The sequence below is a fragment of the Phalacrocorax aristotelis genome, chromosome 1 (assembly GCF_949628215.1).
Source record: "Phalacrocorax aristotelis chromosome 1, bGulAri2.1, whole genome shotgun sequence".
Classification (NCBI taxonomy): domain Eukaryota; kingdom Metazoa; phylum Chordata; class Aves; order Suliformes; family Phalacrocoracidae; genus Phalacrocorax; species Phalacrocorax aristotelis.
In genome coordinates this window covers 107,780,515-107,802,333 of record NC_134276.1, presented here as the reverse complement: position 1 = coordinate 107,802,333, position 21,819 = coordinate 107,780,515, and the positions used below count along the sequence as shown (strand labels likewise).

The 21,819-nt window shown below is 35.2% G+C and overlaps 1 protein-coding gene across 2 annotated transcripts in view; it reads left to right on the top strand.

Moving 5' to 3' along the window:
• Window positions 1-21,819, top strand: part of NCAM2 (neural cell adhesion molecule 2) — a 307,619-nt gene that overhangs the window by 197,224 nt on the left and 88,576 nt on the right. For both annotated transcript variants that reach the window (XM_075101628.1, XM_075101635.1), the window contains one exon: window positions 16,852-17,002. In XM_075101628.1, coding sequence (XP_074957729.1) covers window positions 16,852-17,002 — 151 coding nt within the window. The remainder of the gene's footprint in view (window positions 1-16,851; window positions 17,003-21,819) is intronic.

Sequence of the window (21,819 nt, the reverse complement as noted above, 5' to 3'; positions counted from 1 at the left end):
TTGCTGAATGTTGAATAAATGTTCTGTAATACTGTATATGTTCTTGAGCTCAAAAATATGCTGCTGTGTTTGCTCTGCGGTCCTCCGGCTCTAGGGTGCCAAAGCCTTGGCTTGTGCTTTCCTACCAAATTAGGCGAATAGGGAACAAAACTGGCAGTGGTTAAATTATTGAATTATTGTTGAATAATACAGCGATGTTTTACACACAGAAAGTAAAGGTGAATTGAAGAAAATGGGGGGGGGGAGGGTGGGTGTTGTAACATAGCCTTAAACTGAAATTATTACTTATATGTGATAACTTTTGAAGTAATTTTCAATCACCAGACATATTTGCATAAATACAAAAATTATCATCTACATTCAGAGAACTCATCTACTGAATTTTTTACCACCTTTAAAACATTTTTTTTGGTATAGGCTGCACTTTATCCAACATTTTGGTTAATTAAGAATATCTTTAGGGGATTAATTTTTTCCATAGAAGATGGAAGAACTGCTCTAACTGTAATACTAGCATGGTGCTGATTAAAAAACACAGGAAGTGTTGTTATTTTTTAACTATACTTTTCTTACTTCTAGTATGCAGCTCCTCAATCCATGTTATTCTTGTTTTGATAAAATGCAAGCATACCTTGTATGGATAAGGAAGAAGGCTGAATGTGAGATCATTCTTAGCCTCAATGGATTCAAAATGATTTCTCTGAAATGATACATACATAGATAGATCTTTTAACCAGGACATAGGCTTTTCTGAGTTTTGAAATGATTATGTGCAAAAGAATAGAAAATATGCTCCAAAGTCATAGATCAAAGAAATAACCCTACTAGGCTTAAGGAGGATAATGTTAATGAGTAATAAGCCCACAATTAGCTCTTAGGAAAATATAGCTCTGATAAAGGATTTTCAATACATCAGAAGTGTGTATTTGAAAGTTGAAGCCACGTGAGTTCAAACCAGAAGCAAAGCAGCCTTTTCCTCGCTCCTTTTATCAGTTAGCCTTTGGAACAACCTACCACACAGCGTGTGGTCCCTCTTTCATTAAGAATTTGAAATAAAGGGTTTTTTCCCCCTCCTCTGATCTCTCTTGATAGTTTCAATGAAAAGTTTTCTAGGAGATCACATTAGATGACCTCTGTAATCCTTTTATGGCTTCATAACCCATAAATACATGAGAGTGGGTAAGCCTGAGTAAATGAATGATTATGCATGACAGAAGGCATTTGGCTCACCCTTAAATATTTGGAAATGGAAATGGAGATTTAGTCCAAGACAGAGCTTCGTCTGCTGTTGCAGTGTCAAGCCAAAACTCACTGCTTGGTGCACGTACTCTGCCTCTGCACTTCTAGTCCCCAATTCCCCAGCATTGCACGTCCTTTCACTAATGTGCCAACCTGGCCATGCCCTTTTCAGCTGTGATTCGAAATGGTGTGTTCCTGCAGACCTCTGTGCATCCAGCAGGCCTGGCCCTTTTCCCAGTAAAAAGAGGAGGTAGGAGAAGAGTTGGTTTTTTGTTGAACAGAAGGGAGGATAGTGATTGGATTTGATTTGCTGCAATCAGTTATAAAATGGATTTTGGACACACACACACACATCTACACACATCCCTGAAGAAGAGCATATCCTGATTCCCTGATACAAAAATGTCATTGATTCCTGCACATACTGCAGAAGTGTGAGGGCAGTTTCGTGCTCTACTTTCCTAGTATCTGATTCTAGCAGAAATATGAAAGCTGACCAATGTTGTTTGTAATTACCATTTCAAGCTCTGTTTTGGAATACAAATGACAATAACAGATGGGGCTTGATATGAGATAGTAGCTCCACTGTATGCAGCATGTGTCCAAAGAGACAATTTTTACCCTGAAGAATTTATGATCCAGACATATAAAATGCATGAAAGAAATAGTCAGTGCAGAGAGGTCACAGTCCAGGTCCAGTATCTGATACGTATAACACTAAACCAAACACACACACACACACACACACCCCCCAAAAAAAAAAAAAATTTGCAACTTGGGAGTTGGATTTAAGATATATGAGATTATATTTTTTATATTTATATTTATATTTATATTTATATTTATATATATTTATATTTTTATATTTATATTTATATATTTATATTTTATATATTTGATACAGATTCACCAAATGTCTTTGAAATACCTTACACTATGGTTCTTATATCCACAAGTAAAAACATCTCTGATTTTTAACTTTATAATAAAGCCTACAGGGATAGGTTGAGTTCTGCTTCCTTCCATCTAACTACCATTGCAGTAATAATCTGAGTGTCCCTGTGAAATTTCCTATGACATAGTTTCTAAATATTGCAGACCCCAGACCAATAATTAAATTCTTTTCCAAGTTTGAATTCACTTTATCTTGGCATGCAAATTATAACTATTTGGAGCTTGTAAAGTTTTTCAGTTTTCATGATCAGGTGATAGACAAAAGGCAAAGGATATGGGGTTTGTTTTGTCTTTTTCTTTGAAAGGTCAACTCTGCTTTTTCCCCAAGCCTGTTAACTCCACTTCAGTTATGACAAATGTTAATAAAAAGAATCTGAAATTTTTGTTTCCCTGTATATGCTACTGTCACTGCACAAAAAGAAACAGTGTTACCGTGTCAGTGAATTGTGTTGCTTTTCTTTTGAGATAGTAATGAGGGCTTTGTTACATGTTTGCTTATCAAGGATCAGTGCTTTATTTGAAATGAATGACCCAAAAAGAGGAACTGTAGATGTATTTAGGGTATTTTTTTAATGGATTCCAGGAGGTTTCTTTCTTTTTCTGAGCTGTACAAATCCCAGTCTTTGTAAATTAATCTCAGGAGCTTTTCTCCTTTGAATTGTTGGAAAAATGTAAAGGACAAGTCTCCTTGCCTTACTGAACAAAAGTGTTATAACCTGTTTCACCTACATGTTGTGTGAACAGCTTCTACTTACGATATCGTAGAATATTTTTGCTGTTGTAATATTAGCACAGGCCTGCGGGCCAGAACAGTTTCTGTAGCCAGCTGCAGTTGTGTCTGATTATGCAATTGAGACACTCTGCAAACAATTCAAGCAGGCATTAAAGATTTTTTAGTTTTGTTTTTAACCCTAAAATAGAATGGGGGGCGTCATATGTTAAAGCTATGAAATAGAAGAGTAAGAATATTGTGACTGGAAGAAGGCAAATAAATGGACTTGAGAGAGAGTAGAAAGCAGGAGGATGGCCTTAAATGTTAGGTAATTAGTGCTATTGAGAATATATACATTTATACCCGGTGACATATGCAAAACATGGAGCACATACGAGCACTGAACCAGTCATCTGATCCATAGAAATCTGTGTATGTTTTGGGGTTCCTTCATCTTCTCTATAGTATGTTCAGCTACACTAATATGGAGTTGAGACAAACTTTTCAGTTAACTAGAAGCTAAAAATAAAGTGTACAGTTTTGGGAGGTGACAGTATTTTAGTAGGAAGATTGATTTCAGAGGGGTGAGATTGTATGCAGTTAGAAATGAAGAGCAGCTTTCCTGAGTGAACTGAGAAAGCTTTACAGTAGGAAAGCTGCAAGCCAGTGTGGATATTTCAAAGTCCTTAAGTAGCCCAATCACTCATCTGAGTTCCATACGCTCCTTTAGTTAACAATATCTGCAGTGATGTGTAGATGAAGCTGAAACTGAAGCCAGAAATTAGTTTGATGTTTCACAGCCTCTTCTTCCCCAGTGCAGGCTTGGTGGGTGGTTATATTAACAACTCAATACTAAATCTCAGCCACATGGCCAGAGGGCCCTTCAGATTTGTTCCTCTTTTAGGAGAGAAGTTAAATGCTCTGTTAGCCGGACAAGACCCAAATGACATTACATACACACAGCCATATATGTATTCATGTTGTGTGGATGACTGCGTTAGTATTATGCTAGCTCACAGTTCTCTCATTTCTGAAAATTTTTCCTTTCAGTAAAACTTTAGGATCACTTTCCACTGGGACAGAATTAAGTAAGCAGAGACAAACTTGTTGATTCTTTAAAGGTGACAAAAATCCAGGAAAATGTAAAATTTAATACCTCCTCTACATTGAAAGCTTAAACAACCTAGGGAAAGAAGGATGTTTATTTAGGAACATCACTAATTTAATCAATTGTTTAACATGATACCTAAACTTAATTAAGTATGAAGTTTTTACCCATTCTGTAAATGGATAATCCCACTTCCACCTAATTTATACTTCAGATTTAAAAACTGTCTCCCATGTAATCCTTTTGCTTATGTACTAACTATGCACCAAGTAGATACTTTTAGGTACTTTCTGTGGATTGTGGTGCTGCATTTACTGGCTGAAATAAAGCCATACAAGCTTGGAAACGGCATTTCTTTCCCTTCCAATATTAGCTTTTTCTATTTAGTCATCAGTGATGATATTCCATCTGTTACACTAATGAAGACTGAAATTATCAGGGAACTTTTTATGGACCAACATTTCCGACGATACCAGTACAGCTTGGACTTGAACATTCATTCATTCCTTCCACTACACAAAAGATCTTTTCATGAGCTTCTGCCTAAGTATCAGTCGTATTATCTGCTAACGGTTTTAATAACTTTCAAATAGCTTTTCCTTTTCTGATGAAATAAAGATCCTGCATCTGGTGATACATTTAGCGGTACAGCCACACTTTATACACTGGAGTCATTTGGTAGCGTTCACTGATATACTATAGGACATTCTCCAGAGACTTTGGAAATGTTACGTTTTCTAGGTACCATGGAAACTCATAGCAAATGACCACAATTAATGGAAATGAGCAGTGGAATGCTGGCAAAATGTATTTTACACTATTAAAGCCTGTCAATAGTTTTCCTGACCTGAAAGGCAGTTTGAATACCCTTGAACGTTACTTTGTAATTCTGTTTAGACTTTTGGCAAAACCAGGATGAAAGCAAGTGGCCTGGATTCTATTTTTTCAATCTGTTGTTTATCTTGTTTAACAAATTATCTAAACTCTGTGTGATAATTAGTTCTTAATAATTTGTTAATGTCCTTAGTATGCTGTTAAAAAAAACACACTTTCCTATCACATTTTCACTGTACCATCTCCCTGTGTGCATCTACTTATACACTATCTTCCTATTAATAACAGTTCTCAGATTTCACACACAGTCAGGTTATGGCAGTTTAACATGACAATGATGATGGACCAGTACATGTCTGTCATCCATGATAGTTAGGAGGCTGTGCAACTTAAAGCATAATGCAAGAGTCTTATTTCTTTGCATTGGGAAAAGTGATGACTGTTTGCACCATCCCTTACTAACAGCTTGTGAAATTCAGTAAATAATATTTCTTAGGACTGCATAACTGAACCATAGGTCTGAGCTCTGATTCATGGTCAAAATAACTCCCATCTATCTGTGTTATTAAAATCTCTAAATGTTGCAATAATATAAAAAGTGGTATCAAAAAATAAGACTTTTTTGTCTTTCTAAAAATTTATGCTTTTATATATTAAGTTGTGACATCTATGCCAAAGGTCAGTGAATTAATAGCATGTGGTAATCTTTACCTTACTGCAAGATGATCATCTAACATGCTTTAATGTATCTTATAGGTAGCTGATACATAACGTTAAAGCTCTCAGGGTTATATTACTTGGTAAAAATTGATTGAATTAACTTAGTACTCTATAAATGTTCCTCTTCCAAAAATAATATACAAAAGTGGATATTTAATATAGAAATCTGCATTAAGAATACGGTTTGCAAATACTTAGAATTCCAAACTGAATAAATTCTATTTTACCAGCACATTTCAGAAACCCCATTTGGAGTTATGGTCTGTTGACCAATATAACTTTTCTGTTTTAATTTAGAAAATATGAAAATAGGTACAGAATCTTACCAGAAACTACAGTGGCTTCTTTTAGAGCTTTTAAATGGAGGCAGGGGTAGAATTAGCATGTATGTATACTGACTAGACAAACATAATATTTACAGTATGGAACATGTGATGTTATTTGGACCACAGTTATCAGTGCTTCCTTATCACAGATTCAAAGTGGTTTCACTAATACCAAAACTAGTAATTTCTGTTGTGATAAAAGTATCGCTATCTCCCCCAAAATCAATACTGCAGGCATTTAAAATTAAGACCTCCAAAAAGTTTTAAGATTAATGGATATTCTTCAAGATTTCCTGAATTCACAGGTCATCGTATTTAGCAGATATGCCCTAATTATTGTAAAAAATCTTTACAAATTCTGTATGAAAGTGTACAGATTTATATAAACAAATTAGTCCTTTTGTCTTTATTACCGTTATTGTCCGATTTGTTAAAATGAAACTGTGTGGTCATAACACATCATACATATATCACTCACCTTGTAGCCAATGCCAAAATATTAAATAACATGGGAGTTTTTTGCTCATGAGATATCCTTAACAAATGCATTTTTGGCAATTTTATTGGAAACTTTGTTTTCTTGGATAAGACATTCGGAGGTAGTAGCTGTGCAAAAGAAAGCGAAAACTCCTACCCCTACCAGCCTCATACCAAGAGGCCATTTGCTGCCCACAGTCTCCTCTGCTCCAACATGACTCCTTCCCACAGGCTGCAGTTCTTCAAGAGCTGCTCCAGCACGTGTCTTCTCCACAGGGTGCAGTCCTTCAAGAACAGACTGCCCCAGCACAGGTCTCCCATAGGCCACAGGTCCTACCAGGAGTCTGCTTCTGAGTGGGCTGCAGATCTCTTCAGGGCATGTCCACCTGCTCTAGGGTGGGCTCTTCCATGGGCTGCAGGTGGATATCTGCTCCACTGTGGACCTTCATGGGCTGCAGGGGGACAACCTGCTTAACCATGGTATTCTCCATGGCCTGCAGGGGAATCTCTGCTCAGGCTCCTGGAGTCCCTCTTCCCCCTCGTTCTCCCACCTTGGTGTCGGCAGAGCTGTTTCTCACACTTTTTTGCTCACCCCTCTTTTTCTTCTCCTCCTTTACCCAGAAACTGATTGATTACCTTCCTCCAGGCCTCCCTCTCCCCTCCCAATTTGCCTGCATACCTGAGTATCTTACAGCTGGGACTAATTTTTTAGCTGTGATTCATTTATCCACATGGTCTCTTCAGTTTATGTATTGTTACAAATCTGTTTCTTCAGCAATGTACTATGCATAACTTCTGATAATTTAATAATATATACTCCTTGAGTTTCCTAACTTGTGCAGTTGAGTTGGAAATGCTGTAAGCTGACTGAAAAAAAGCTATAGATCAGTTCTAGCATTTTGTTTGTCAGTGATGCTTCTCCTAGCAGAATGACATATGGTTTTTGTGCTGCCATGTTGCAATCTCTGCCTTCCAACTTGTTTCAAGCTCTAGTAGCAGCACATTTTTCCGTACTATTTTCCACCCAAATTGACTGATATGTTTGGCATAATCTTTTATTTTTATCTGTACATATTAATAAATTTAGACATGTAAATAGAGAAACTCAGTTAGATGATACCAATTAAATAAAATAACTTGAAAATAAATTTTTCTATGCCCTTTCAGATATGTCCATGTTAGCTAATTTTCTCCATTTTGCTTGGTGCTGCAATAATTTCCTGTTGTTTCTTCAGTTACAAAAAGCCCTACAGAATTCTCTGGGTTTGTGAGCAAAGACTTTTTGACCTGTGAAATCTGAATCTGTGTCCTCCTGCAGCCCATTCCCCTGCTCTTCCTGACTGAAGTTATGCATTTCTGGCTTTCTGTGCCTTTGCTTCCCCTAAGAAACCTTGTTGCTTATATATCCCCCTGCAGGGCTCCACCTCAGCAGTTTCCAGACAGGCTTCCTATCTGCTGTCTAGCCATAGTTATTTTAATAAACTATATATGACCTTCACAGAAAACTGGAAAGGATCCCAACTCAGCATGCAACCACTGAACATACCAGTAAGAGAAACTCAAGTTGTGATCCCCTTCCACCACACACCCCCTGCCCCCAACAAAAAAAGCACATGTTGTGCTGCTCTGTATGTGCTGTTCTGTGGTGCGTAACTGCATACCTTCACCACATAAGTTACTTCTGCAGCTAAACTCTGTCGTGGTTAAAATCTGAATTCTATGAAAATGAAATGAGTGTATATACAAATGCATTAAGGTTGGTTTGAGATTCTTAGAGCAGTCGCCATTTTAAAGGTTATTTTATATTCTTTCAGAAGAGTTTTGTGAGCAAGAGGGGCATACAACCCAAATTTATCCAATCATTTGTTATCAGTCCAAGTAATGTTTTAGCAGTTTAAACAAAGTAAAACAATTATTCTTAGTCCAGTTACAATGATACGAACACTTTAATTCAAGTTATCTAAGTAATACGGGGGAAAAATTAACATTACAGTTAAAATTGTTATACCAAAGCTCCCTAGTTTTATTTTTTTTTTATAGTCACCCATCCAGTATTCCCCTGAGACCTGAGGTTGACAGTTTAAAATTTAAAAAGGAAGAGAAGGGTTTACAGTTCATCAGCATCCTAAATTCTTCTCCAGGGGAAAATAAAAATTACTTAACCTCCCACTCCAATCTCTTAAAAAGAAACTTAACCAAAACCATGCTTCCCTCCCTGCCTTGGGTCGGCTTGATTTTTGTCCATTTTGTACTGTGGTCTGCTTACAGGTTGTTTTGGGTTCTTTCTTTCTTTGTTTCTTTTTTTCTTACTGTTTTCACCTGTTAGTTATTGAAGTTACAGAACTGCCTCCTCTGGTCCCGAGTAAGATAAAGAGCTAATGTTTGTACATTAGACCTTTGCCATACATGGTCCTTAGCACAGAGCTAAGCGGAAACAAATTTACAATAAGATTTGATTGTCTAAAGGAAGACGTAATTGTATAGTAAAATCATTATTTTTAGTGGCTGTTTTATCTGAGGTCTGTACTGAGTAAGACTGTTGAACTTAATGGTCTTATTCCTGAGAATTTTGCTGGTCTGAATCCATCTGAATCACCCATATTAATGGCATCATAGCAGTGTTGGAGTACATTCAGATCAACAAACTTATTAGGAATAAACCCATTAAATACAGTATTTCTGAGTGAATCAGATTTTATAATTGTAAAGTACATATGTAATCATTACAGTTGTAATATTTCTGTTATAAACACTTGTTTGTGGTTGCTATTGTTATTTTTTACAGCCAAAGCTAATGCTTGTTTTCCTCTATAAACTTTTCTCACATTATGCTAATATTTTTGCCATTAATAGCCATCAACCATTTCTTTCTTGTGATTTGCATCTTTAGCGGAAGTAATCTTGAATGGCTGATCATCATATTTTCTCTCTTTATTATTTTTCTTTCATACTTTTTTGTGAGTAAAAACCAATCAAGGAAGGAAGTTCAGTTTTCTGTTTCATGTCTTAGTATGTGATTTTGGTGTATTGGATATCCCGTGTCATCTCATTATGTAGAAACTTAAGTTTGAAAGAAATGACAGCATGAATCAATCAAATATCAGTTCATAATTCCTAAAAGTTATACGAAGCTTTCAAGAATACATTTTTTCCTGAGGCTGTACATGCTGTTAACAACCTGCATAGAACCTGCTACTATTTCCAATCTGAATTCTTTAAAAGTAACTGCTAAGTCTGCAGATGAACAGAAAATCAAAACAACGATTTTTTTTTTTCTTCAAGATTAGCTTTTTGTGACTTCCCTGGTGTTACACTGTAGATCTACAAACAATAGGTTCTTCAATAATTTCTTCCTTGTGGAAAAACCGATGCCTAACAAATTCAGGAATTTGCGGGATGCTGACATACATATTTAATGAGCTACAGTTCTAAGAGAATCACAATCTCCTATAAAAATCACTGAAGTCCAAGACACTGCTGTAGCATTATTCTGATTCACTGGACATTAAGGCATATGCACGTAGCAATACTCTGGAATTTTCTGCTGTCTCCAACAGGTGCATGGATAAAATACATTTACCTGAAGAGAATGGGAAATATTGTGAATATACCATCCATAATCCAGAAGGGAGCTTCCATCAGCTTCTACACGATGATGGCTGTTGTGACTAACAGCCCTTTCTCATCATCAAAGGTAGATTTTCAGACTAGGAATTGCTGGTCACTTACACTTAATAGACTTCTGGAATTTTATCATCATTTAGTGTCAGCATGTGACGTTGCAGAAGTTCTTTCGTGCTGCTTCAAGGAACAGTTTCAGGAGCAATTATGATCTGCTTAAATCTCACGTATAAGAAACGTCAGCCTGAAGTATGTGGTCTGAAGTTTGCCTCGCATGTGGATATCAACACAACCCAAAATCAGAAAGCTTCCTAAAAAAATTGCTATTCATGAAATTCAAAAGATGATTCTGTTAATCGGTGTTAGTTTTCTCCTTGAAAATTCAGTGATGCGTACTTGAAATATAACGAAGAGAACATAATGAGTTGGCAATTTTTGACGATTTGACCTGAAGAAGGAAAAGCTAGGCATAAAATTAAACCAGGTTCTTTTTGTTTTGTTTTTTTTTTTCACCCTCCTCCTGCCCCCTCACCCCCTGATATGAAGATCATCTACTACGTACGTCTGGAGCAGCTCCTTTGGAGGAACTTGAAATGTCCTGCAGTTTTCACTCAGGTTATATGTTCTCACAGTGACTTGTCTTGAGTATGTTGCACTCTGTATTACAAAAGGAACAACACTCTCAATTATAATACACTGTTTCTTCGTATTTTCTGCTTTTAACACACGCCATACACCTCCAAAGTAGCATAAAAGTGCGCAAGGCATCAGAAGACATTTTTGATAACTACATGACAGGCTAAACTTACCTGCAGTGGTGTAACTATGGACAGTAATGGCACTTTGATCACAAATAATATTTAAACATTGGCAGAAAAACAAATAAAGGTATTTCAACTTGTTTAGATTTTATTTTTAGGGATTTTGTGCTTGCAGTCTTGCACTTGGACTTCAAGGGATGGAGTACTTCGTCAGCCCAACAGTAAACTCTGTAGGAGGGAAGATAATCAACATGAATTCACAGCTGCTCTAACCATCCAAGTAATGTTATTAAAATCCAGCTACATACGAGTCACCAATTTCTGCATAAGTTCTCACCTTCCAGTCTTGCTTTCAGCCAACTCAAAATGCACGTTTTGGCAGCCATACAACTTCGTCTCATTCGGTGCTACAGTTCCCCAGTGGGAGCTGGGAAATGGTTGATAAATCAAACTCAACCACTAATCACACCATCCATTTCTCTCCAGGTACAGCTTTCTACAACTCAGAAAGAATGACAATTTCTAAGCATCATAATCAGCTAATTCTCCCTTTCTGAGAAATTACACCTTTTGAACTACAATGGCAATGGAATTGTGCAGATTGAACACTCCATGGTACCCGAATAAGTTATTCTATCCCAGAAGGTGTTCTTGTCTCTTTGTGGATGTTGTACTGTCATCACATCCCTATTCTCTCTAGCAATCATGCTCTGAAAACTGCATACCTCCTCTGCATGTGGAACTCCTGAAATACACTGAAATACATCATTCTGGTACTGCTCTGGGAGCTCTGGAACATGGTTTTGGAGTTGTGCATTGACCAGTCAGGTCAGCATCAGCCAGTCAGGACTCTGGGAATATTCACGTGTGGAACTACAAATCATGTGAGAAGTTCGGGAAGCAAAAGCATTGCAGAAAAAGTCAGGTAGTAGAATATCATATATAGCATGACAAGGATTCTATAAAAAATGAAAAAATACATATTTACTTTTATAAAAGCTGTAGAATTAGTCTCAACTGAGAAGATACCTCCCATTTTATGATTATTGTAGAATTGATTTGGATTAAGCAACATTCTGAGTAAGAATATTGCAAGTGCAGAAAGTTCTCACCCTTTAGGTGTTTTTTTTTGTTTGGTTGGGTTTTTTTTGGAAGGCACTTTGTGATACTTCAGAGTTGTCATTATGGATAATTTTACTTGGAGACCTGTATATAATAGTTTTGTTGTCTTTGACAATGACAGAGAACTAGACTGCTATCAATATTCAAAATAAAAGGTATTTTTTTTGTGGGATTTTAAATTCTTAATTTAGGGAATGTGTTTTTTATGTGGATAAAGTCACAAAGTCAGCTGTACAATGGCTGTACCTATCAAAGTCTCTGCTGACGTTTTATCACTTGTGTTTTAGCTTTATGCTGGTAATGAGGTTGGGGGTGGGGGGGACCACCCCAAGCCCCACTTTTATTTATTAATTCTGTGAAATTATATTATTAACATTAATGTTGAAAAATATTTTGATTTCTTAAGATTTTATTATGATTTCCAAAATGCTGTAAAAAGGTAACTTCGGAAGACCTTGTCTGTCTTTACCATTTTCAGGACACACATTGGTCTATTTATTGAAATTATTCTTCCAACAGGTGTAAGCACCTGTTATCATACTTGCTCATTGATCTTTCTAAAGAAATATGTATGTCTGTATGGAACTGTGTTGACCACATGTGTTTTCAGACCTCACCAGCTACAGTGATATGGATTAATTCCATGAATGAGCGGAAATCATAAGTGTTGAACCAAGACTGTTCTCATTGTCTAGGTTTTTGTTTTGTCTATTTTTTATACTTGTTCAATCTAGCAGAAAACACCAGAGTACGTATTTTACATCTCTCCCACTATAACATTTGAAAGGAAAATAAATTCCCATTTAGTAGGTGTCCGTTATTATTTCAGGCAGACTTGAGAGTTACTGACATTACTAATTTATAGAGATTATGTCTCTATTTTGATTTGTCACCAGTGGCAGTGCCAATGCTTTTTTGCTGGTGGGGGTTTCTGCTGAGGACTGCTGGGCAGGTGCAGTGTACTTTGTGTTCCCATGTGTGCTGCCTCTCCCCCTTCCTGTTTTGGTGTGTTACGGTGCCAGTCATGGTGCTAGCGTGTGCTCTCCATACTTAGTGCAAGAGGGAAATAAGCCTCAGAAGATTTTACCAAGGGTTATAAAGTTCTGGTGGTCACAGATACCGAGGTTAGGGCTGCCCGTCTGACATTGTGTATTTGCTATTCGAAGTTAAAGAAGACAACTGACATTATGGATCAGTATGAATGCAGACTTCTGCATATATTCTGGTATATTTTGGTTTTGATAATGCCCTTTACAAGAACAGGAAAATGTAACTAGCATGGTTTCATTTTTTGCTTCAGGCTGACACTGCATGTTAAATTTTTGTCCCAGCTTCTTCTCTGCTCTTTGCCATACTCAACTTCTGTGTCTCTGCTGTGTTCCTAATGTTTGTTCCTAGCTGTGCTTCAGCATGACTGCACTGTTGTTGTACTTTTTGTGTCATAATGTGTCCTTGACTTGTTTACCCAGATCTCTATTAGCAGACTTACACCATAAAAGAATATAATAGAGCCACACTAGTATTTTTGAAGTCCTTGTGAAAATTTATTATACCGTCTAGCATTTTTCATTTGTGTGTGTTAATGTCCAGCATATTCTGGGAATCCTCTCTAGACAGAGGCAATTGCTTCAAAATATTTTTTTTCATTTATGTATGTATGTATTTATTTATTTATGGAATTTTCGTGGTCTGTATTTGCATTCTTGTTTTCTTTCATGTATTTCTGTGTTCAAGAATGTCAGCCAAAGAGTACATTTTTAATCAGGTATTGCACTGTCTTTGCAGATAAATTAATAAATTGTACACTAATCAATCTACAGAATAGGACCAGGGAACAGGAGATCTTAAACTGTTCATGAAGAAGCCACAGGACAGAAAGCATTCTGAGCAACGCAGCAGAAAACATCTTATTATGTACTTTACATTATAAGCAATTATAATTTGTTAACAATTTCTAAGAGACTATTGTAATAATTTTCAGAGAATTTGGAAAAAGTGGAAATTAACTTTAGTATTTTTATGATTATTTGGGCCAGATTTTCTTGCCTACAATTGTCATGCGTTTTACTTGGTTATGTGGACTTTGCTTAACCTAGTAGGTCCCTCTCAAAATGCTTCTTATCTGATATTGGATGATGAGACTAGATGATGGGGTCATGCAAAAATCTCCTATCGTTCAGAGTATTTAGTAGATTGGTTCTTGCCCTAATTATAAGCCTAAGATATATTATACCATCCATATTTGAATAAAAAAAATTTTTCTCATACATGAGAACATAGGAAAGCTGTTTTGAGTACAGACCAAATGTGTACATATCCAAGTAATTTTTTTCTAGCAGTATATAATAATTAGATAAACTAAAGACACGATTGAGAAGTTTCTGTAAAAGCTATCTGGTTTTAAGGATCTTTGTGCTTAATTTCATTACCTGATTTTTTTAAACATCGATTAGCACTCATATCTGTGCTTTGGAATGTATGGAATTAATTATAGTGAATTATGTAGTGAATTATAATATTTGGGATTGGTATTGAACTGATAAAATTTTCCTTTGTTATCAAGTTCAAAATAGCACTGCAAATTTTATACTTCTGTAAAAATACCTATAGTGACTTTAGTGAGGACTATAAATAATTTAACTCTCTTTACAGGAAACCTGTTGACCATACTGGCCAGAAAGTACAACCAGTACATGCTTCTTTTTCAGAGAGTGAAGAATTACCATTTGGAATATATATTTTTAATTCAATTGTTTTTTTCTCTTTTTCATATATGCCTCTAATAGCCTATTACTGGAAACAGAGAATTGAGCTAGCGAAATAATCTCTGATCTAATTGAGAAAATCATGGTGAAAGAGCTTCGGTGAATGTGTCGTTACAGGTCTAAGTCAATATACTTTCACAGAAAGACACTTTCCATTGTGCAAGGAGAAGGTAGTGAGAAAAAATTTGGCTTCTCTTTGTACGTTTGTGATACACAGTAAGGAAAGCCAAAGAGAATATTTTTCTCAAAATACCTGTTCTTTACTACTACTGTCTATTGCATAGAGCTGCCTTAGTGCTTTAGGAGGGCAGCTGTTAATGAATCACTAACAGAGCATTTAGTGCTGTATCTGTGATTCATAGTCCTAGGTTGTTTCAGCCTGTGTCTTTTCACTGTTTCAAATATGACTTCTCAGGGAAATTTTGGTAATCAAGGTAAAAACAGAAATAAAGTTGCTGAAGTATAGGTACATTTTAGGTAAGAAGTATGCAGATAATACATACCTGATGTTTTAAAAAAGCAGCAAATGCTCCTTAGGTAAATCATACTGTTGTTATCTATGTCATACAAAGTACTTGTTATATATATATATTTTTATATATAAAATCAGAAATTAGAAAACTATTTAATGTTTTATTTTAAAGAAATTGCATTTTAATTATCCAAGAAATCCCTCCAAAAAACATGGCATTCGGGACTGTAGTATGTTTGCTAGTAACTTAATAATTTTTCTTTTTCCTTTTTTTAAATGTATAATGAAAGTAGAAATTTCAGCATTAGAAATTACATAAGAGATAACTAAGTGGTCTTAGTAACTAACTTTTATGAATCCAGATGGTTTCGGGTTTGCTTTTGCATTAAAACTCCATAACTTTAATTCATGTACCTCTGCAGTGAGGTTTTCACAGGAAATAAAATTCAGTGTTCTTGGATTCTGATGTGGGATCAGAATACTTTTCTTTCCATTGAAATTATGATATATGGAATGCTTTATATAACTGCTTTTTGTCAAATATTTTAAGATCTAAATTGTGTAATTTTTTCCTGTGTTCAGTGAAGAAACAATTGTACAGAGTTAAAAGCTCAGTCACTTAAAGATCAGCTGCCACTTTGTGAGTATTTAGTGTAAAAAGCAGTGAACTTGAGTATGTATTTATAGGATTGGACATTAAACTATGTTTCAAGTTTACATGTGATACAGTGAAATAGTTACTGTTTTTTCCTCCCTTTTCTACCTTCTTCAATAATGAAGGTAGATAAATATCAGTATTTTTATCAGCTGTTTTTTCTCCTCAAGTGCAAAAAGTGAAACAAACATGTAAAGCAAGTTTTCCAAAGCTACAAAACAAGTAAAGGTTAGAACCAGACTAAAAATAACTTATTTTTCCTCAGGTATACTACTTCATGAAGGTTGAAGTGTCAAGCAGTGGATTTTTTAAAAATTGTTATATTTACTTTTCCGTAGTATTTTATACTCTTGAAATTCAAATAGTTTATGGGGAGGGAGTGGGGAGGTGTTTTGGATAAGGTTTTTTATGAAGTTGCTAAATATAAAATTTATCTTCTAGAAAGTCAGAAGCCAGCATTCATTTTTCTCCCTTGGCTTTTCCCATACAATGTTATGGAAATGAAAACCAGAAATTCCAGTTGCATTTATGGATCATGTTTTTTAACATTTGTGAGCTTGTGACAAGAAAATGCGAATAACAAAAATAAATCTATGACTGGATTTGTGTTTTGATCATTGTTGGGGGGTATTTCTGTTTGGTTTTGTTTCTGTTTTGGTTACATTTTTAAGGACGAGAGATAATGTTAACTGTAATCTAAGATACTATGCTTTTACATGCATGCATTTTCATTAAGTGCAGCATCAGAACAAAATAAGCAAGGTCATAAACAAGTTTTGAGTATGCAGTTCACTATTCCAGTCATAAGTGGATACATTTTGTGGTTTATCTTGACAATGTTCCTTTAAGCATGTACTTATTCCCTTGATTATAGTGCCTAGAAACAGAATATCTTTTTCTACTTTTTTTTTTTTTTATTTGACAAATTTAGAAGTTGCTTAGCTGTCAGTAATAACTTCACCATAGGTGAAGAGATGCTTTCAGTCATACTTATCAATGATGTTTAATATATAAAACCTACATAAATATACATACATACATATATATATATAAAACCTTTCTTTTTCCTGAATCAATGTAAACAGAGCCCAGATGGCCGTATAGAAGTCAAAGGGCAGCATGGAAAATCGTCACTGCATATTAAAGATGTGAAGTTGTCAGATTCAGGGAGATATGACTGTGAAGCTGCAAGTAGAATTGGTGGGCACCAAAAGAGCATGTACCTTGATATTGAATGTAAGTTCTAATATTTTGTTTTCTCTTTTAAATTTGTTTCAAAAGAAAAAAAAAAAGTACATTCTTAATGGAAGGTCAGTTTTCCCTGGTAATTCATGTTTAAACTTGCATAATTTAAGAAAGTATGTCCTTCTGTAGTTAGCGATACCGATTTCTGTGAAGGAATCCTGTCTTTTCTGAAGTTGACAAGACCCTTGTCAGTGATTTAAGCAGGACAGAATTTCATCTGAGATCATATTCCAGTAGTAACTTCAAGTCTTCGGGCTAGTGGAGACTGCTGCGGGTGAAAAGTATTCAGTGGGGTAACGTACGGATTGAGTTGAGCAACAGCTCCGTCTTGAGTTTAACCTTCTGAGATTCAGCAAAGCCTTCTGTTTATTTTCTTAGTTCTATGTTTCACTAATCCCCAACAAGTCTCTATCCCTTCTTATAACCCCTCCTGGAGTTCACAAGTTCATGACAATCTCATTTAGGTAGGCTGCTTTATGGACAGGCTGCTTTGTTCAAAGGTCCTCAATTTTATCCAAGAGAAAAGGAGATTATTTTTGCTTAGAAGAGAGTCTGATGCTGTAGAAGCCAATCAGTGGATCTAAAGTTGAAATACACAAAAATTCATTAGAAAATTGTCTTTTCAAACTGTTCTTCAAATTCATGAGACAAAGGTCTTCAAAAAATGAAAACAAAAAAAATTCCTTCTTTTATATTTCGTCATTGTTCTATTTTGCTAGATATCTTTGAGATATATTTGTTCTACATTTGCAGTATGGCTTGAGTGAGCCTGTTTGAGATTGAGACTCAACAGAGAAAGTCGTTCTAGTGGGAAGATAGAAGTTGGAATAGGATCTGTGGCCAGAATGATAGGTAATATAGGTAATAGTTGCAGACCATCAGCTGAGTGATTTCCTGAGGAATTCTGAAAGTGACTTCAATATACAGTTGCACTTTCCATCTTTTTGGCAGGCAAGCAATGCATTTTGAGGTAGGAAATAAATCTGAAAGGAAAATGAGAAATGGTCAAAACTGTAATTGGATGTTAGAAATGCAGAGATTTGCCAACCCAGAAGACCTAAGAAATAAATAGAGTATTTATTAATAGCTTTAACATGACTACTCTTAAATAAATAGACATATGAAGGGATTTGAAACCTTGCAAAATATTATTATTCTTTTGGGAACATATTAATTTACTATATTTGTTTCTTTAATGAATGCACTGGTGCACTGATCATTATTGTAAGAAAAAAAATATTTTACTAGATAAAAAATTAAGTTCAGTGAAGTTCCTGTAAATCCTGTCCTACACTACACATAGTGATATGACGTATATTGTTTGGTTAAGATTATGTAGCCATTATGCTTTAAAACTATATATTAATACCTTTTGTATTCAGAAGAGAGATATAGGATGCACGACATTTTATGAAACATGGGCAACTGAAATTTAAGAATTTATTAGCAGCACAGAATTCATACTAAAGGGCATAAAAAAATCTCTGGTTTGATACATTACATTATTATAGTCTAAGACACCTTTCATTGTGAGAGTTTTAGAACAGAGGCTAAGAATTTAAAAGTAACGTATTCTTATTATGGTATGGCAGACTTAATTTTGAATGTGTGTGGGAACAATCAAATATCATGTACAAGAAAATGGAATAGCATAGTGGTTTGAGTCTGAATACATGCCTTGGTAGACACTACAAATACGTTCTTTTATGAAGCAGGTGTCATAGTAATCCTTCAGTCCAGTTATTTCACTTTGTAAGTTGCAGGCTAGAGACTTCCAGCAAAAAGTACAGGCTCAAAAACTAAACAACTCATTTGTGTTCTCATAGCAAAATGGGAAAACAAGGGGAATTGTTATGAGATTCTGTGAAGTTGATAATAAATGATTTGACTCTCCTTATCTCTGACCTTTCTTGTCCAAGTGATACTTTTTCAGCATGTTATTTGTAATTACAGACATTACGATCAGGGTTTTTTATGGTTTGGGTTTTTTTTTTCCCCCCAAAATATTCATTTGCCAAATTGCATAAAACTCTTCAAAATACTTTAATTTTCACTTCAATAATTTTGGTTTTGTTCTGATCAAAACCAGTTCTGAGAAGAATTTTTTCAGGTATGGCTGGCTCTTTACAGAATCACTCGTGAGCCATTTTAGCAGAATTTTTATTAATTTTAATAATATTCTAATATAAACCTCAGTAACTATTTTAAAATTGAAATATAAATCAATAAGCAAGACTTAATTGTTTATATTCTTCCATAGTTCCTAGACAGGACTGAGCAATGCACCTATGCCATTCTGTAAGTTAATAACAGAACTACAGCAGTTTTCCTCATATGTTTTAATACGTTTGACAGTTTGTGTAGTCAGGAGAGGAGCATGCTGCCATCGCATCCTTAAATGTCAGCGCAGTTAAACAGGCCTAATGGAGACACAGAACACTCTGGTGTCACTGTCTCATCCTTTTATTTACTGACCTCTATCAGAGACTTAAACTGACAGTAGATTGCACAGCATTTCGGTACTTTATCCTTGTTCTCTGTTGGGGTTGCACTTGATGATAAGAGCAGTTCTCCAGGACAGGAAGAGATTATCAGGTTTGATACCAATTGGGCACAGTTAACCCTGCCTTTTATCTGAAGTAAATGCTGGACAGACGTGAATTGTAGGGAACCCAGAGACAATTATATGGATTTCTTCCTACAGAGTCATCTTTGTATTTAGTTACGTTTAGTTTTCCTTATATTAAGTATGAAATATAAATCAAAATGATGTGGAAAAGAAAGATACCATTATAGATATAATTTACTAATGGATTTAATTAACTGCAAAATTTGATTACATATATGAAGCCTAGTGTGTATTGGATGACGAAGATAATAATACAACAACAACCAACAGCAACAATGGATTGAAAAGTTCCTCTGTGATGGCATATACTATTTATACTAGGTATTGGGTATTAAGATGTGTCTATAGTGATTATGTACATATTTATCATAGAGAAATAGCTATTTCTTTTTTAAATAAAAACTATGATAGAAATAGATTTTAAAAAATAGATAAAACAGGAGATACTCTAAGATGAGGTATTTGGAAAGGCCTGAGGAAGTTAAATGTACAAACCCCAGAGAACGGCAACTTGATTTCTACATACAATACTGTCAGGTGCCTTTCAAAGTTGCAGTTTTCCTATGCACGTGTTTACATTTCTCTACAGTATTTTTTGTCTTTTTAGCTGAGACATAATTATTCTGTAAAATGTATGCTAGGCTTATAAAGGTACATTAAAAAGCACAATGAAGGGCTGACCAAAAGAAGAAAAATTCTGATGAGAGAACACATTATTTCTTGTGTTCCACAAATTATTCACTGAAATGATTAGCATTAAGTAATTAATGAAGGATAATTTTGACATGTTCAATATGCTGGATCCTCTTTCTTGGGAGTATTACTCTTAGTGAGGATGCACTGATGGCATTACTAAGTTGGAAAGGATTTAAACAAGCCAGTAATGGTCAGCAATCTATCATCCTTTTTAGTATGTTCCTTAAAATTTCTTAGAGTTTTTTTGTTGTTTTCTGGACAGCACTGTCTGTAAAAATTAAGTAAAGAGATAAAGAGGCTGAGAGTCTCCCTGGTCTGTACAGGAACAACAATTGTGATTTGGGAATATAGGAGATAGATAGATAGATAGATAGATAGATAATTATAATTAGGGAATTGAGGGACGATATCAATAGTAGGCGTGTTGTGGAGGTGAGGATGACAGGTAGGAAAATATGGAAGGTAAAGATATGAAGCTGGATTTTGTTCTGAAAATGTGACAAGCAGGATAAGAAGAGAGAAGGGGGTTAGGATCCTGGTTTGAGAAAGGCATTGAAGTTTTTCACTTTTGGATATAAGAGGATTATGGGATCTAATATATGATGTTAGAAGTCTGGTCATCCTAAATTATTCCAGTAATTCTGTCCTGGAATAAACGTAACAATAGAAATTTTGAGGCAAACTGTTGCTATCCAAAAATAATGTGTCAGCAATTGACAACGCCTGATCATTTTATTACTAAAAAAATATTACTGCTAGTGTGACAAATCTATAGCGGAAGTCTTCCTGTTCTAGTTCTGATGGCCAGTGATCGAAGTGATTTACTGACATAAAAAATGACTGATAGATATATGCAGACAGTTTCTTTTAAACATCACTATTGACAACCTAGCTGTGATTTCTTTATAATTTCTTCTCCTATTTTAGACAGGTTTAGGTAATTTTAGACAAGTTTATCCATTCACAATGGATATTTCTATGAAACTAAAATTTCTTGGGTTTTCTGCTTGTTTCATGTTGGTTTTTTTTAAGTGATCAAATACAATTTCTTAATGTCAAGTGAAATTAAAAGAGAAATAGGTACACTGAATTTCTGTGACTCTGGCACCAACAAGCACCAAAACTATGCATGCATTTGTTGCCCACCGTTTGTTAAGGCTGAAGGTGCCATTATCAACAAAACACTTTGCAGAAATATACCTTATCTTCATGATAACTAATCCTTTTCTATGTTTATAGAAATGGAGAAATTAGTGTTGTCTTTGGATATTAAAAATAATATGATAGTCAAGGTTATCAGGGACTAGTACTGCTTGCCGGTAAGAGACTCTTGCTCTTTCATAAACTGTATAATTAGTATATAATCTGTCATACTAGTGAACAGCAATGTCTTATTGTACTGTATTTTGAGAGGAGCCAAAGGAATGAGATGGGGGAAAGGAAACATTGCGGAGTGTTGTTTTCCGTCACTTGCTGTGGAATA